This window comes from Mytilus edulis, chromosome 8, assembly GCF_963676685.1.
Source record: "Mytilus edulis chromosome 8, xbMytEdul2.2, whole genome shotgun sequence".
In the NCBI taxonomy this organism is placed as follows: domain Eukaryota; kingdom Metazoa; phylum Mollusca; class Bivalvia; order Mytilida; family Mytilidae; genus Mytilus; species Mytilus edulis.
Genome location: NC_092351.1, coordinates 19,457,203 through 19,475,970, shown reverse-complemented (window position 1 = coordinate 19,475,970; position 18,768 = coordinate 19,457,203). Strand labels below are relative to the sequence as shown.

Sequence of the window (18,768 nt, the reverse complement as noted above, 5' to 3'; positions counted from 1 at the left end):
GCATGCATTTTCTTTTTTCCTTTTACATGAATCACTTTGATTCATTGTGCAAAGTGTGTTATATCAGAGTCCATTGTATCACTAGAACCTTATAAAAACTACTTTTGATACAGATAAGGTACTTATCAGTCCATAAATAAAATGGATAAGAAAACATATATATTAGAAAAAGCTTTGCTATAATTTGATTTATATCGTAATTATCAGCATGATAGTAGCTTACAGGTTCAGTATTATGGTGATTTGACTCAATGTTCAAATAATTGAAGAGCTATTCATATATTCACATTTGTTTTGCTTCATGAAGGTGAAGAAATGCATCTTATGTAAGGTACATAATCAAATACAAATGCATGTTTTGTTTTTATTCATGAAAAATTAAATGTGTTTATAAATCCTTCTAATTTTTGCATCTCAGTCCATTTCACTTGGTATTCATTAATAAGCAATAAATGCTGATAATTATCTACATGTTGAAGTGTCTGATAGAACCAGCTAATTAAACCTGAGTTAATTAGGCCCTGTCTGGCACTTTAGTAGAATCACTAAGTACTTTAGCTCAGGCTTTAACTCTATGGGTTGTGAGTCCTTTATAGTCGACTATAATGATACCTTACTGCTATTTGTACTTGTGGCTTTTTTGTGGAGGATTAGTCGTGCTTTTTGATGTTTTTGGTAATTATCGACAGTAAGTAAAAAGACGAGTTTTTAATTACCAAGTTTTTATCCAAGAAAATGGGAAATTTTAATGAAGTATGGAAGGAACGCATTTTGGTTAATCATAAAATATTTTCATAATTGCTTCAGAATATTTTGTATGCTAAATAATTGCATTGGCATTATGTTGTGTTTATATTTTTTGCACCTTTTTCATATTAAATGCAAGAAAGATTCCTTAAATTTCCTAATATCTTGTTCCACTATCTGAGTTTGACTGGCTGTTGATCATCTGATTATCATTAAACAGCATGTAATACATGATTATTATAATTTAAGATATTCACATACCTGGCAAACATGCATACCTTTCCCTAGAAATATTATACAATCAGAAATAAGTCTGAAGGGTGATGAGAATTTGCCTGACTATGATACAATTGTCTGTCCGTCTGTTTGTTCATAATTTGTTTCTGGGTCCTAACAAATGGTGTTGTCTACAGCGAGTTTTATTATTCTCTTGTATTCCAAGAATATGGAATTTCAATAGTTCAACAAACCAAAAAGTGTTCTTTGGAAGCCTGCATTTAAAATTTGTTAAAGCCCTGAAATTAAGTTATTTCCACAAAAAAAAAGTTTTTCTTTGTCACCAAATATTAGTACTTTAGGATCAAGGATTTGTATAACAATATCAAATCCTTGCACACATGATGAAATTATACCACAGTTAACTGTTATGTTTATTAAAAAAGACAATGGATCCTCCAAATCCAGTCTGTGCATTTAAAGTGTGGAAAATGATATGGGGATAAAAAAAAAAATGTCAAAAAAATAAGTTTTGTCTAAACATATTTTGTAATGTTTACCCCAGAAATCAGTCTGTATTTTCTAAACATATGTAATAATAACATTAATGGGTAAACATTTTATGCAATATTTAAACCAGAACAGGAAAATGTTGTTTAAATTTCAAAATATATGGTTCTACTTATAAACTTGTAGGGGCAATTTCTAAAGTTTTTACATCTGTATAAATGCTGGAATAACAGAAAGTATGGAAATCTGTATATTAACTTATACATGTTGTAGATGTTATATATATGTTATGAAAATAAACAACAGAGTTGGTGTGAAACAATGATTAATGTAAGATTTGGCTAATTACTAGCAGACCAAAGGTTGAAGGTTACGTTTGAGAAAAAATGAGATGGTGGATTTCTGTTTTGTGAAAAAAGTTTGAAAAAAAATAGTTTCTTTACATGAAATTGATGAGGCTATGCTTAATTAATAGGTGATCAAAAGGTTAGGTAGGAATTTGGTAATTTTTGCATGCTGACTGACAATGTTCTTCGTAGGAAAATGAAAAAACAAAAGAGTTCGGATCATTAATTTGTAATTAATAGGTTAGATGTTAAAATAAGAAATCTTTTGTGATTCATAAGAATAAAAGACAATATAAATTCTTTGTGCCATCAGAATGGAGATGAGTTTTGAACTACTGGCTCCATGGTGTATAGGTATGTACATCTGTAAACTAAAATAGGTTTATGACTTGGTTGTTAAACTGTTCAGACATTTTTCTAAAACTTAAAGACTTCTTGGCAAATGTACTTTTTTTGATAAATTAGTCTTTAGATTTGAATTTTATGTGTTGCTAAACTTTAAACTATTTCCTTTATCAGGAACGTTGAAAAGCAAATATTTGAAAACCAAAGATGTATAAGATTGGTAACTGTTGAAAAGCTATATAATCATAAAGGGATATAAAAAGATAGCCAAATATGATCTAAGATCAACTTTTCATAAGGAAGTTCAAACCCTTTGCTTCTTAATAGTTTTCAAAATTTATAAACAGATAATTTAAGGTTGCTTGATTGTTGAGATACATGTCTATTGTTAATGACCCTATTTAAAACTCTTGATGTGTTTTCTTGTTATACCATATTGTGGGATTGCTGTCTGATCATATTATTCCTTTTTTAGCTCACCTGGCCTAAAAGGCCATGTGAGCTTTTCTCATCACTTGGCGTCCGTCGTCGTCGACGTCTTCGTCGTCGTTAACAATTTTTCAAACATCTTCTCCTCTGAAACTACTGAATGGATTTGAATGAAACTTAGCATGATTGTTCCTTAGAGTATCCTGCACAAAGTGTGTGCTTTGATTTTTGAACTGTCAAAAAACATGGCCGCCGTTACTTAAAATAGAACATCGGGGTCAAATGCAGTTTTTGGCTTATATCTCAAAAACGAAAGCATTTAGAGCAAATCTGACATGGGGTAAAAATGTTCATTAGGTCAAGATCTATCAGCCCTGAAATTTTCAGATGAATCAAACAAACCATTGTTGGGTTGCTGCCACTTAATTGGTAATTTTAAGGAAATTTTGCAGTTTTTGGTCATTATCTTGAATATTATTATAGATAAAGATAAACTGTAAACAGCAAAAATGATCAGCAAAGTAAGATCTACAAATAAGTTAATATGACCAAAATTGTCAATTGACCCCTTAAGGGGTTATTGTCCTTTAATGACAATTTTTCACAATTTGTTCATCATATTTGCTAACTTTAAAAAATCTTCTCCTCTGAAACTGCTGAATGGATTTGGATGAAACTTAGCATGATTGTTCCTTATATTATCCTGCACAAAGTGTGTGCTTCGATTTTTGATCCGTCAAAAAACATGGCCGCCGTTACTTAAAATAGAACATAGGTGTCAAATGCAGTTTTTGGCTTATATCTCAAAAACGAAAGCATTTAGAGCAAATCTGACATGGGGTAAAAATGTTCATTAGGTCAAGATCTATCAGCCCTAAAATTTTCAGATGAATCAAACAAACCATTGTTGGGTTGCTGCCACTTAATTGGTAATTTTAAGGAAATTTTGCAGTTTTTGGTCATTATCTTGAATATTATTATAGATACAGATAAACTGTTAATAGCAAAAATGTTAAGCAAAGTAAGATCTACAAACAAGTCAATTTGACCAAAATTGTCAATTGACCTCTTAAGGAGTTATTATCCTTTAAAGACTTTTTTCAAAATTTGTTCATCATGTTGACTTACTTTAAAAAATCTTCTCCTTTGAAACTGCTGTATCAATTTCAGCCAAACTTAGGCTAAATGAGTTTTAGAGTTTCAGAGTATCTAGTATAAATTTTATATTTCATTTCCTTGTATGTCAAGAAACATAGCTCCTATGGCTAAAATAGAACATAGGAGAAAATGATTTTTTTTTTGCTTTTGAAGAAAATAGGACGATTCAAAGAACATTTAAATAAATTGAAAAGCCAAAATAATCATTGATATGAGATTAAACCAAAAAAATTCAGGTGAGCGATTCAGGCTCTTGAGAGCCTCTTGTTATTTCATTCAGAAGTATTAAAGGTGTTAAAATAGAAATTATCTTAAAAATATCCTTTGTAATATTTTTGGACTTGCATGGTCAGTTTTAGGTTCATAAATCTGTACAAATTTTGATAGACATGTGCTAGTTAACTTTGATTGATCTTTATTTTTACTGAATAACAAACTTACAAGTGTCATCTTCAATAGGAAATATCCTTGGGAAAACATTGACAATATCATCAAGGTTATAATAAATTTTGATTAATTTATGATCATATTTTCTGCAGTATGAAATTAATTTTTTTATAATTTTGGTAAGCATTTATTTGTTGACCTTTTTTGTGTTTGAAAAGTTAATTCAAATGTTAAATGTCATATAAACTTAAAATCTTTTGTTTGCTACAAGGACAAAAAATATAAGTACACAATTATAGATGAAAATTTATTTTATATATCATTTAATTCCTGTAAATAGTCCAGAGTCCCCTGCCCTCAGTTCTAATGACTCTTTAACTAAGAACCCCAATTGATTTACTACTATATTGAATATATCAATACAATTATTAAACTTTTCAATTATTATGAAAAATTATGAAATGTCAATATATTTATACCAGCTACTGTTAAGTTCATGAAATCTTTCAAACAAATGCAGGGAATTTGTTTTGTTTTTTTTAAATCAAATTTTGTATCTTCTAGCAATTTCATTTACTTTTTTGAAAAATCAGATAAACAAGAAAAAGATATATATTTTAATCCTCTCCCACTATAGTAAAAAATAATAACATCTTACAAATAAGATTTCTTTGACTTTATAGTAATAAGTTTGTCTGAAACCCTTGAAATCAAAGAAACAGTTAGCTTTAACTTCTAATTCCAAATTAAGGAAACCTTGAGGTAATAAAGCAACAAAACATATATGGTACAACCCTCTTTTCCATGTCTAGTCTTGTGACTTCCTTTTCCCAAAATGTAACCACTAAATTTAAGGTTTTAATTTTTGGCTTAGGTCCTGTTATGTTTTGGCTGTAAAACAGCATGCAGTTCTGGTCTGCAGGCCATGCGGCTTTACTTCTAATTACAGGCTCTATCATTTTAAATCTAAAAATTTGAAAAGACTGGATATGGCTAACAATACAAACCCGCTATATCTCTAAATCATATCATCCCTACTTAGTAAAGATAAGTAGCCCCTTCAGTGAATATAAGTATTTAGAGTACTATTATTATTACGATTATCTCTGTGGTGAGCCACTTAATTAACTCTCTCCTTGATTGTGTGTAGAACTGTCCTTTAGAAGGAATCTATTGACCAGATTAAAAATTTATTTGTCTGTCCTGTTATGTTTTGTGTATGATTATTTAGATTGTTAGGAAAAGGTTGAAGGTAGTCGGACATACATAAAGACATTAGGTGATGCTTGGTGGTTGAAGTGCTCGGTATTTCCATCCAATTTTCAAGTTTTTTCATCCTCAAAGTATTTGGTTCAGGTAAGTATCAAACAATTCAGATTTTTAAAATTCTTTCTTGCAAAAAAAAAATAATCCATTATATGCCCTTTTAACAATTTCACACTGCTCTGTCATGCTAATTTTTTAGGTCAATCAGAATTATTTTTTATTTTACAGTTTCGTATACACTTTCGCTCAAGAAAAGAAAAAGAAACAGTTGCCTGTTAAAGGTAAGATGAGGATTTAGATAAGCAATTGCAAATACAAAATTGTTAGATTTAAATGTGCCTCTGTGCAAAGTGAAGTTTTGAACTTATATCAAGGAAGTTGCACCTAAAATCATTACTGTAAATTGTTGTTTAGCAGACAGGCTTTTGAGGATGTTTGATACCGTTTATCAATACTTAAACCTATTATTTACATTTTAGTAAATTACATATTTAGACTTGAAATTTATCAGTTAATCATTATGTAACATTAGAATCCAATTACATACAAAAATTACAGGAAATTTAAATTTCAAGTATGTTAAAATGAATATCAAATTTACTGTACAAATTTATTGCAATTCAAGATGACATTTGTCTAATCCATTCCTGACATACACACAAAAGGAAATCGCCATTTGTCTGTAGAGTTTTAATATCTTGGTCGGTACACTTTTGGATACTTGGAGCATATGAAGTAGGTCTGAGATAAAATGACCAGTTGTATTCATTCTGAGTTCAGACATTGATTTAGACCACTGTCACTAGGTTTCTAAGTCAGATAATATTGTACATTTTAATTAATTTATGTGATGTGTTTAAATCTCTGAAGATAGTAGTATATATTCAGTAGTGCTTTTCTCTGCATTGAAAAAGGTTCAAAATTTGTAAGTTAAATTTTCATACTTAAAATTTTGTTTTTTTATTTTTCTTTCCTGTTATATTATTTAATTATCGAAAAAAATATCTTGTGTTTCTATAATTTTAACATGGAAAAATATAACATGCAATATAGTTTCTGTCAGAGATGAAATAGTATGTGTTTCTTTACCAGAGATCATAACACAGGGTGGAACCATGCTCTTCATTGTTCAATATTTTAATATATATGGGGTATCTTATAATTTTTCACTCTATTCAATCATGGTACAAGTTGAATTTAATCTAGAGACCTGTAAAATTTGTATTGAGGCTTGAGAGATGTGGCAAAATGATCTTTATGTAGGGGTACTATTAACAATACAATACAAGACACCCTCACTTCTTCAGAATCATAGGGGGAAGTGACTTTTTGAAACTGATAGGGAGAAATGTTGAGACTTGAAAGAACTATCTACATAACTACATGTTTTTGAAAAGGACTTCAAATTTTGCAGCAAAATTCATTATTACCAACTTAAATATCAGGTTGTTCTAGGCGTAGGCTGTTGGACTGCCATATTTAATGACGTACCAACACTTAGTGTTATGTGATGTATGTTACTCATTAGGGTTTGTGACTTTTTGTTCTGGTTTCCAGCTTTTGTTAACCATGAAATTGGAACATTAAAAAAAAAAATCATAACTGAAACTGTAATAAACCATAGTTTTACCAGTACATTGTAACTACTTTCTGAAGACTTTCAGGCATTTCCGATTAATTTTTTCTCAACCTCTCAAAATGGGAAAAATGTGGGAAATTTAGGGTTTTTGTGTTAAAATTTGACCCATTGTTTATTTTATTTTCAATTCATTTAACACCTAACTAATTACTCACTACCCTTTATATATTTTACCTATAGTTGAATTTTATCTTAAAATCTTTCTTTTTGTAACTGTTGACATCTTAAGTTCTCACACCGTTAAACTACGCATTAATTAAAACATTAATCCAAGGAGGACAGCTTATGAATGTTATCTCCAAAGACCAGTTAATGAAGATTTTTACAATTTTAACGATATCTGATCGAAAATAAAAGAATATCTTTGAAGTGACTAACACTGTTACAGATTTAGATATAAAAAAGATTCAAAGTGTCGATTTGACGATTGTTTGTCGATTGGTCTTATTGTCCCTGGTTAAGTTAAGTCGGTGGTAGTATTGAAGAAATCTATTGATGATTTCATAGCTATTGTGGTTTCCCAAAAGCTCGATAGACTGTTGGCTAGCTGATCAAGATGACCCGAACCATGTAAATAATGTAGTGTTAGGTTGGGAAGAATTATCTGGCTTTATTAAATAGAATCAAACATTGATGGGACAATAAAATTGATATCTCATTCTGTATGGCAGATGATTTCCTTGATAATAGAAGTCTATAGTATTATTGGAAATTAGGAATATAAATGATTTAGAACAACAATTCAGCATGTCATCAAATCTATAAATAGGAAAAATGAATGGCTTTTGTAACGTCTTCCTATTTACTAAAAATTTTCAGCACAAAAACTGATGTCAAATATTCCAGTCAATTTAACTTTCTGAATGAAAACTAGATTTTGAGACAGGGCCTTTTCCCATATTGCAAATTATTTCAATTAAAATTGTTTCCGCAATAAGCTTGTGTTTTTCAGAAACTATAGGCAAAGTTTTGACTGCTTTCAAATATGATCAAAAATGTGTGTTAAGGCTTCCCATAGATTCAATGAATATTTTGAATGAGCAAACCTAAGGGTCTGCAGAAGAAAATGTACTTTTTTAAAAAATATCCCAAGATGGAGTGAATTTGATGAATAATGATCCTTGAAATAAAAACTTCAGGCATCCAGAGTGCAAGTAATACTATAAAATATGTAGATAAATAATAGGAATTTATGTAGATTTGTGGGAAAGGAAATGCTAATTTTCAAACAACTGATTAATTCCAGACAAAATATTTTTATAAATAATAAAATATGCAGGAAAAGTAAAGTGTATTTCATGTGAATTTAACATATTAAAATAACTATTACATATCCCTTGTAACAGGCTTTGTCTAAGCAGTTTTATTGGATTTTGAATTCCTTTACACTTTGACCTTTGTATAGGTTAAGGATAAGCATATTTTCATGGACAATTAAAAGTTAATACTTAATTTATTTATATAAACATACAAGGCATTCAATAACATCAAAAAGCTGTGTTTAATCCAACAAAAGTTAAACAAACAGATCCCATTACCTTCAACACTTTGTTGTGTTTACAATCCTTTCATGTTACCTACCTGTAATTAACAGATAAACAGCTAATTGTTATGACTAAAATACTTAGGAAGCCCTTCAAAGAAGAGGATAAGAAAATATTGAAAGATTATAAATATGTATTATCTGTGTCCCTTTTTTCAAAACAAACAAATTGAATAAAATATGAATGTAGAGTTTTCACAGTTATTTATTTAAAAATTGTGGCAAAACTAAGGTTTTTTCCTGTAAGCTAGAAGAATAATCTTTGAATTGATACTGAAATTGAAGGATCATTTCCTAACTGTAGGTATGAATTATCATGGTTCCAATGTTAAATCTTACATAGCAAATAAAATAGGCTAATTTGGGCATATGTCAAATAAGTTGAATTCATCATCGGTTTATATCTTGACAAGTTTCAATAAAGGGATTTTGTTTAAAAACTACTTTTATTTTATCATATTTTGTATGAAATTTCTAATAGTGTATCAAGTTTTGGCATATGAAATTAATCCTTGGATTAAACATTCTCTCTTTATTTACAAATATAATGACTTCTGTTATTTTGAAACAGATATATCATCTCATAAAGTAGGAATATTATCTTACATAATAGTCCCAGTTGTCAAATTGAAATTTCTTCTTTTGAAAAGATTCATTTAGTGATGTAAAAGTTTTAACAAAACCCTAATTGTTGTACATGTATCATATTATGGCATAAGTTCATTAAAAACAAAATGAAATATACCTGACAGTTTGATAAAAATGCAATCTCATAGTAAATGCATTAGATTTATATCACCTGGACAAAGGTATGATCATAAAATTATTTCATGTTCAAACTGTAGTGTAAAAAATCTTAATTTAATGGGGGAAAAAAGTTAATTGAAAGCTGTCATATTTAGTTTGGTTAGTCAGTAGTTTATTTAAGGCTGGTTGGTTTGCACAGATAGCAATACTGATTTGAATTAAGGCTTTTTTGGCACTTTTTCAAAGTATGTGAGGAATACTGACAACTCCTGGATGTTGATTTTTTTAACCTTCCAGATGTTTTAGTAATAACAGGTGAACATGTCAAATATAATACAAAAACATTCAATTTAAACATTTAACATTACAACATACTTTTTCAGTATGCTTCTAAAAGTCAAGTCTTGTAAACCTAAAATTTTGTTTTAAATTTTTTTTATGGATATAATTTGCATGGTAAATCTGAATGGAAAGAATGATACGATTACTACAATTTTAATTGTTATAAACCTGGCAAAATATAAACTTAGTAACTTATGCTCTTTGTAACAAGATTATATCTTAGAATATTGAATCTAAATCGTGTGAACACATGCTATATAATGTCTGCCCCCAGAGAAAGACAATCCTCCATGGTCCTGATCGGAAAGAGTGATATCCTCCATTGTGTGACCTACGTTCTCAAATGATCCATGAAATGTTTACCTGTTGTTAAATAAGTGTTTATTATGACTAAAGAGAATTTGAGTGTTAAAAGTTATTAGGAGACTAATTTCATCTTGTTTCCGGGGTTTTCAAAGGGTACCTTCTTCAAATCTCATCAAAAGTATTGGATGCTTAGTTTTAGTATAATGTATTTTTTTTCTGTAGGGTTGGTCTGCCTGTCTCATAGATGTTAATTACATTCTTCTTTTAGGTGCTGTTTCCTCAGCATCTTTCTTCAATTGCTATAGTCATATAACCATGATAAATAATTGACTTGAACTTAACAAAATTGAAGTCTTATGTCACATCTTAATTTTTATGAAAATTTCTGTAATTTAGATTAATAATCAATGTTTTAAGATTTCGGAAAATGGACTTAAAAATAATCTTGTTAAGTTGTCAGTTACAACCCTTGACACCTATTTAATTTGATAATCCTGCTTTGAATCAGACAAATTCTAAAACAGGTTCTGTTTTTCACACACAAAGTGTCAAAACATTGTTTTATTTCACAAACTTCTTTACAAGTCCTAAATACCAGTTTTGAGTTCCCTCCAGATGACATGTGGTCCTCATGTTTTGATCTTAATCAGCTGATAATCACCTGTGTAGGTCCCGAAGGTACCTTTAGGGCCTAGCACTAATCTGGCATCTGGTTTTCCTACTATGTAGCGACCAGCTCAGTGCTGCTGGTACTTTTTGCTTATTAGTCATTGTTAAATTTTATCAAAATATTAATCTACAAGTTTTTGGGGGTAAATTTTATTTATTTAGGATTGTTACTTGACACATTTTTAGTCATATGTGAGATTTAGGTTAAGAAGGATCATTAAGTTTCTTGTTCTGTTTTTTGGTTAAATTTGGGACCAATACTTATATATACATGAGGTAAAGTATTATTTTTCTTACTCAGCACTTCTTTCAAAACAATACTGTTTTTTTAATTGCAATTTTTATTAAATTTTGGCTATTGTAAAAAAAACAGAAAACTAAATGTTTTCAAAAAAAAGGGGGGGGGGGGGGGGGGGGAAGGGGAATTACATGCAAACATTTCTAAGTCATAACAGTATTACCATCATGCAGATGTTACTGTCCATGTTTTATGGATTTTGGTCAAACTAAAGAGCATCTGGTACCTTTAAAGTTTATATCTGCTATGAATCTGTTGATTAAATGTTGATATTATGCAAATGGTTGCTGAAGAGCACTTTAATAGGCTGGAGGCAATTAAAGATATTATCATCAAAAAGAATCTGCATTAATTATTGAAATGTAACTGAACAAAGGTAGTCGGTTTTGGTTTTGGTTTGTTAAAATAGTCTATTTTCTTGAGGAGTTGGTAATGTTGGGTGTAACAATATGTTGAACTTGTATTTTCGGTAATTCCTGCAATCCTAAATTGTGAGCATAATGCATTTTTAGTTTATGAACAGATTGAACTCTTTTTTACATGAAGAGAAAAGGGAGAAGCAAGGGGATGGGATTGGGAGGGGTAACTGACTGACATATTCAAAGATTTCTTATCCCCCCCCCCCCCCAAAAAAAAAGAAGTGTACAAGAAGGAAAAAGTAAAAAAGTATGTAAAATAATTATTCACAAACAATGGCAAGTTTCAAATAACTCCTGTTGCAGTTTAAATATTTCTTATATATATTTCTCCACTGCTGTCCACCACTGAGTGGTGAAATAGCATTCAGTAATGGTAATGTACTTAATGAAGACAATTTCACTTTTCCATAATAGGTCAGTTGTCTTATAGATGAAACTATGAAGTTTAAGGATATATATATATATCTGTAAGAATTATTTTAGCAACAAGAAAATTGAGCTTAATATTAATAATCTGTTGATAGGGACGAAGATTATACTAGGTTGTTTAAAAGATGCAAGTAATCCTCTGAAACAAGCACACCTGGTTACTTAACCATTAGTCTTCATAAAGGTGAGAAACTTGCACTTTATCTGGTTAAAATGGCATTTACTTTCCTTTAAAAAATTTATCTTGAAGTTTGTATATATGCATAAAATTTGATATGAGGACTTCAAAACATAAGGTTAAGTGAGTTTGGAAGTTTAACCATTGACTTAATTGAAAGGTAAGGTTTTTTTGCTGACATTTGAGTGCTTTGCTTGTAAAGACCATTCTAATGAAAAATAATTGATTTGTTTGATGAAATCCTTCCTCTCCCAAAAAAACTTCATATATGTTGCATACAGTCTCTAGATATCCTTGGTGTCAATGAGTTGCTGTCCCTTTGGTTCTTGGTTGTACCTGAGTGCTATATTTTCTACCATTGGTCTATCTTAGTTGAATTTATAATAGAATGTATAGGGTCTATATTGTTTGGAAAACCAGTGCTATGTTGACTTCCATGGTGCTCTTTTTAAATTCTTGGAAGAACACAGAAGTGCATGATGCAAATCCCTACACACATAACTTCAATAACATAAGAAACTTTACCAAATAAACAGCCCGTTAGTTGATGCTGGTCATCCTTACATGTATGTATTATTTTACTTTATATAAATTTGTCCTCTTCACCACTCCACAACCAGTTTATTTTATTTTGGGTTAAATACCTGAGAAAATTAGATTTTTTGCATACTAAAAAATGTGATGTATGTATTGTCCCACAAATTAGCAAAGAAATAAATATACAAATTGACATTTTATGGAAAAATACTGGTTATTTATGTGTTTTTGAATTTCTAATGAAGGACATACAATTTTTATTGGATTTTTTTTCTTGTTTGTAAATAATTTATTCAGTCCATGTACTTAGGATATTTAAGCTGAATATTATTAATATTTTTGATATTTTTTTTATCATAAACCTGAGTTTATATCAATAAATGAATTATCGATGTCAGATTTTGATTGATAGATGAAATGTGACAATGTTTTTAAAATGCCTAATTTTTCTATCAATATATATTTTGTATGTTGCATAATATAATAATAGATAATCAATCTCAAAATAAAATGTCAGTTTCTTGATATATTTGATAGCACTTATTTTGATTAGACCAATTATTGAACTTTCTACTGAAAAATATCAAAACTTAAAGGTGATAAGAAATGAATGATCAAACAATTTGATATAGGAGACGAAGAATATTATTTTGACTTAAAAATAAAAACATTCATATCAGTGTTTACAAAAAGATATAAATTATAATATTATTGAGTAAACTTAAACATTGGATACAATAATTTTACTGTTGTAGTTTAAAATTAATTTTGACTTTAGCTAGTTGGTTGAAGGTGTGGTTTTCTCAAGTTGTGTTTAAAAAAAAATTGGGTGATAATTATAGACAGATACTCAAATTTCAATTAATCTATAAACTTACACAGTAGCCACCTTATATTTAAATAAAACAATTATGACCTTCATCAATATTTCATACTTCATGATTAAAAGCATGTGGGGCACCTTGCATGGTAATAATAGTAATAAATTGTCAATCAGAAAGAAATAAAATTGTACGTTTCCTAAGCCTTTCATTGGATTAGAGGTATGTCAGAAGGAGGAGCTAAGTGTGTTATTGACAGAAGATCACACAGAAGCCAGCTGAGTTAATTACAAGTTTGAAAACATTTCTCAGTCACTTTGTAAACTTGTTGATTGATTTCACGATTTGTAGGCAGGTATAGTTTGCTTCAATAGGGGGATGTATAAATTGTACTTTTCAACAATTGAGGAATTTTCTGTATTAGTTTTACAAACATTCAACAAATTTTCTCAAAAGAAAACGGATTTAACTTTTTCATGTCTATAGAGCATGGTTATGTTTACTTATTATAATTGTAAACAATTAGCTCAAAGTTCCATTGTTGTGCTTTTGTGTATAAAACTAAATGTAAATATTTATTCCAATATTACATTTACAGATTTGTTAGAAGTGGTGGTCTGATGAGCCGTGATTCCTGCTTCAACATAGAGGATTAGTTGACTGTCCCCGTCTCTGATGTTGTGAATCTTTGTAGACTTTTCAAGAACTAGTTAAACAGTGCTTCTTATTAAGATATTGGATTTTTAATGAAAGAATTATTCCTATTCGAAACAGTGTCATCATTATTTAAAAGGACTACTATTAATTAAAATAGGAAAAAGCGACCATATAAAAAGTACGTAAATCAGACATACTTATTATCGACTTACGTTTCCAGGCCATGCTGATAGTTAAATACTGAAAATGGCAGCAATTCATGTTTTTCAGTGTTTTCTTCTTTTAAACATTTATTCTGTAATTGATGGAAATTCTGTGGTTTACAATGTTGACGAAACAGACACCCCTGCAACATACATAGGAACTATATCTAATAGTACTAACTTAAAGGACTTAGCAGGGAAGGATGACTTTGGAAATCTTAAATATACTTTTCTTGGAACAGATAGCCAGATTTTATCCCTATTCAAGATAGACGAAAGAACGAGCAGATTGGAAACAAAAGGCATATTAGACAGGGAATCAGTTTGTGAATTTACTAAAATTTGTTCACTGAGCTTAGACATAGCTGTTCAGTCTACGAGGACCAGTTTCTTCCTAAAAATTCCAGTAAAAATTAATGTTAATGACTTGAATGACAATGCTCCTGTTTTCGATAAACCAAACATAACTCTGTCTTTATCAGAAGCATCTTTAGTTGGTACCAAGGTAACAATAGATGGCGCCAGAGACAGAGACACTAGTGATACTTATTCCCTCCAAACTTATCAGGTGTCTCCTGCCAACACACCGTTTTCGATAGAATTTGAGAAAAAATTGGATGGAACTTCAATTGTCCGATTGAAAGTGGAAAAAACCTTGGACCGTGAGACAAAGAGTTCTTATCAACTTGAAATTGTTGCCAAAGATGGTGGGTCACCTCCACAATCTGGTACCCTTTTCGCTAACATTATCATCACTGATGTCAATGACAACCCGCCAAACTTTGAGAAACCTCAATATGACATCACCGTGAAGGAGGATGTAAACATTAGCTCTGTTATCGGCACCATCAAAGCTGTAGATCTTGATGAAGGTGATAATGGTAGGGTGACTTACAGGCTTTCGTCTCATCAGTCTGACACAATTCTTAACCTCTTTTCAATAGATCATTTAACCGGGGAATTACGAGTCTCTAAAAAACTTTCATATGCACCAGGGAAAAAATATCAAATAATAATAGAGGCTAGTGACACTGCTGATCAGCCCCTCACCTCACAAACTCGTGTTATAGTAGTTGTTGAAGATGTGGGAAATAGTGCACCTGTAATTGTAGTAAACCTTTTATCTGGCTCAAATGTAGCTCATATCACAGAGTACGCAAATAAAGGAACTGCCGTTGCTCACATTGCCGTCCACGATGATGACACAGGAGATAACGGTAATGTCTATTGTACAATGATGTCGGACTATTTCGAATTGATGTTACTTGGGAATAAGGAATATAATGTAGTTGTGAAACAAAAACTTGACCGTGAGCAAATTCCAAACCACCGTGTTTCAATTTCATGTCAGGATAATGGAAAGCCACCTTTTAATGTATCTTCTGAGTTTAACATTGAAATTGATGATGAAAATGATAGTCCGCCAAAATTTTCATCTATTCAATACACAGAGACAATATTTGAAGGGAACAAGAAAGGAGATGTAATCGTACAGGTATTTGCTATAGACAGTGACCAAGGTAAAAATGCAGAAATTTTCTATTTCCTTGACAATGAGGGGAGTAAAATATTCTCTGTAGATTCAACGACAGGAGTAGTACGAGCTGGTATTGAGTTAGACAGGGAACAAACACCAACTATAACAACAAAAATCTTTGCTATTGATCAGGGAACACCATCAATGACTGGTACTGCAGATATAGTAGTTAAGATTTTAGATCTGAATGATAATTCACCAAAATTCGAGAAAGAAGTATTTCCAATGGAAGTTTTTGAGAATAAAGAGTCAGGAATTGAAATAGGACAGCTTTTTGCACAAGATTTGGACGAAGGTGACAATGCAAAAATAGTGTTCAATCTACCTAAAGGCACACCTATTGACTTGCCATTCCTAGTACTACCACATGGTCAGATAACAACGAACAAGGTCCTGGATAGAGAAACACAGCCATCATATGGATTTTATGTCATAGCTTATGATTTAGGGTATCCTCCAAGAACTAGTACTGCTAGTGTTGTAGTCACAGTGAAGGACATGAATGACCACCGTCCAGAAATCAAAGGTCCTAACTATGCCAACAATACTTTCTCTATCAGTCAGTCTTCTAAAGCTGGTCGTATCATTACCACTGTTGTAGCTTACGACAAAGACAAGGATGAAAATAGTGATTTGGTATTTTCCATTTTGAATACTGCTGCATATTTCTCCATAGATCCTAAAAGTGGTGCTATATTTTTAGAAAAAGACATTGATGTGAGTCCAGGGACCACGTTCAGTTTAGAAATAGAGGTATCTGACAAGGGTGTTTATCCCCAGAAAAGTTTTATGACATTGACAGTTGTAATAGGTACAGGAGAACAAACTGCTGCATCTAACACTACAAACATGGTTATCGTGATTGTTCTTGTATCATTGACAATTGTAGCATCCACAATTATCATTGCTGTTATAATTTTCTTACGGAGAGTTGATAGAAATGCCAAAGCAACTAAATCAAAGTCAGATTATTATTCTGGTGGACATGTGATTGACCCGAGTGTGACCGTGTTCTCACTTCCAGATGATTCAATTCTCTGTAGCGACAAGAAGAAAAAGAAGGAAGTCAGTTTCTCTATTGATGATGATCAGGATCACATAGATGCTTTACAGCTTCCTTCAAAGACCAACCATCCATTTGATAAAATGTTTGTGGTAAGTCTTTTTATTATAGTCTCAAGATAAGATGTCTTTTTCTGGTGTCAATCGCCATTGCTTCTTGTCACTATGGTTTGGGTGGTGATAGTAGTCTTTTACCTTAAAGAAAAATAGATCCAATACCAAGCATATGTGGGTCTAAGGTAAAATCCTTTTTTTTTTACCAATATATGTCCCCAACATAAATAGAAATTAAGGGGGAGTAATATTTCTTAAATCATCAATTTTTTATTTTTTTTTATATATAATCTTTTAATAATTTGTTCATATTCTAAGGGCCCAAGTTCCCTCTTCATTAATATTAGTTCTTGATTAGAAGTTTTTCAGTTTTTTGTCATTTTAGAGTTGTGTTTTAGAGTTTAGAGAATGATAAAGTTTCTATAAATTTGACTTCATTTCTTTGAATGAGCTTTTTAACAAGTACGCATTCCTTCTAATCTGAATTCCCTAAGCAAATGTATACCCAAGTTAAATCTCTGAAATGTAAAAACCTTCTCACCTGACAGAACTATTGATATTTTTTATGCCAGGTGTTTTCATTCCCTGGAGATGAGGTAAATAAATGGTTTTGAAAATCAGTTTTTTGCCATTCCAAATGGTTTTAACAGATACTAGATGTTAAAAATAAATTAGATATGATATATTTCTGTAATAAATGTATGTTGTAGGGGGATTGATATAAATCTATAAAGCACCATTAAACAGCTATAATAGCATGAACAAGGTTAAGGTTTATCTGTAAAAACATTGCAATAAAAATCCTCTTCAGTATATAAAGTTTGAACGCTTGATCAATATCTGTTTATGAAAATTGTGAAGTTTTAAAAAGTTTGGATTTTCAAATTGTTTTGTTTTTCGCCAATTTTACATTTGCAAAGTCTGCCAAATTAACATGAGTGAATAAATTCAATTAATTGTTGTACAAATATATCACTTAAAGTTTATTAACAATCTAAGTAACCTGTTACACAAACACCCTAAACATTTAAAATACTGATAACTTTTCTTTACCGCTAATAAAACAACAATTAAGGACTCTTTGTAAAATACAAGAAGCTGCATGTTAGTTGTCAGTTTCAACCTAGTGCCTAATTAAATGCTGGCTTCTGAAAGTCTTTAAAATTTCAGCTTATCTCTAATTTGAGGAAAAAACAAGTTTCAGTAGCAGATAACTCCAAGTGTAGTTCAGTGCCCCATGATAACACAGCTGATTACTGATAAGATAATTACATTTTGTCTTTCACCAATTATTTTCATTAATGATATGTAAATAGAGAGGTTTATAAAAGTTAATTTATTTGATTTCTATAAAATAACAATTTAAGGTTTGCATTAACTAAAATAAAAGAAGCAAACTACAATCATAATTTTGTTATAGTGAAACAAATCAGTTTTCTAGATCTTATTTTCATTCAAAATGTAAAGAGACTGCTGACATCAGTGCAGTGTTAATTTGGTTCATGGAAAATTCTTAAATAGTAACTATAAAAGACAAATTCAACTTTTTTTTCTTATATTCTTATAGAGTACAATGCAAAAGGTTGGAATCTTGTTATGTTCAAAAAGTTTGAAAATTTCTCTAAAAACATATTTAGTGGGTTGAGAACTATTTATTTTAAAACTCTCTTGAAACATTTCTAGACCTGTGTTTTTCTTTGGCATACTGTAAAACATGGTATGGTATGATGGTATGGTATGTGTTATGGTATGATGGTATGGTACCAATACCATCATACCATGGTATGCATGACTGGTACCATGGTATGGTATGATGGTATGGTACAAATTCGTATACCATGGTACGAATTCCTATACCATGGTACAAATTATTATACAATGGTATAACTTGATGGTATGAAGCATGGAAGTAGGAAATTTTT

The 18,768-nt window shown here is 30.6% G+C and overlaps 1 protein-coding gene across 6 annotated transcripts in view; it reads left to right on the top strand.

Moving 5' to 3' along the window:
• The window catches only part of LOC139485014 (protocadherin-9-like), a 44,351-nt gene that overhangs the window by 12,630 nt on the left and 12,953 nt on the right, over nucleotides 1-18,768 (top strand). For 3 of the 6 annotated variants that reach the window (XM_071269110.1, XM_071269111.1, XM_071269113.1), the window contains 2 exons: nucleotides 5,634-5,686; nucleotides 13,932-16,885. In XM_071269110.1, the coding sequence (XP_071125211.1) occupies nucleotides 14,237-16,885 (2,649 nt within the window). In that variant the 5' untranslated portion in view covers nucleotides 5,634-5,686; nucleotides 13,932-14,236. Of the gene's footprint in view, nucleotides 1-5,633; nucleotides 5,687-6,066; nucleotides 6,141-11,892; nucleotides 11,982-13,598; nucleotides 13,689-13,931; nucleotides 16,886-18,768 lie in introns of those variants that run through there. The other 3 variants (XM_071269112.1, XM_071269115.1, XM_071269114.1) reach the window with 3 other exon arrangements.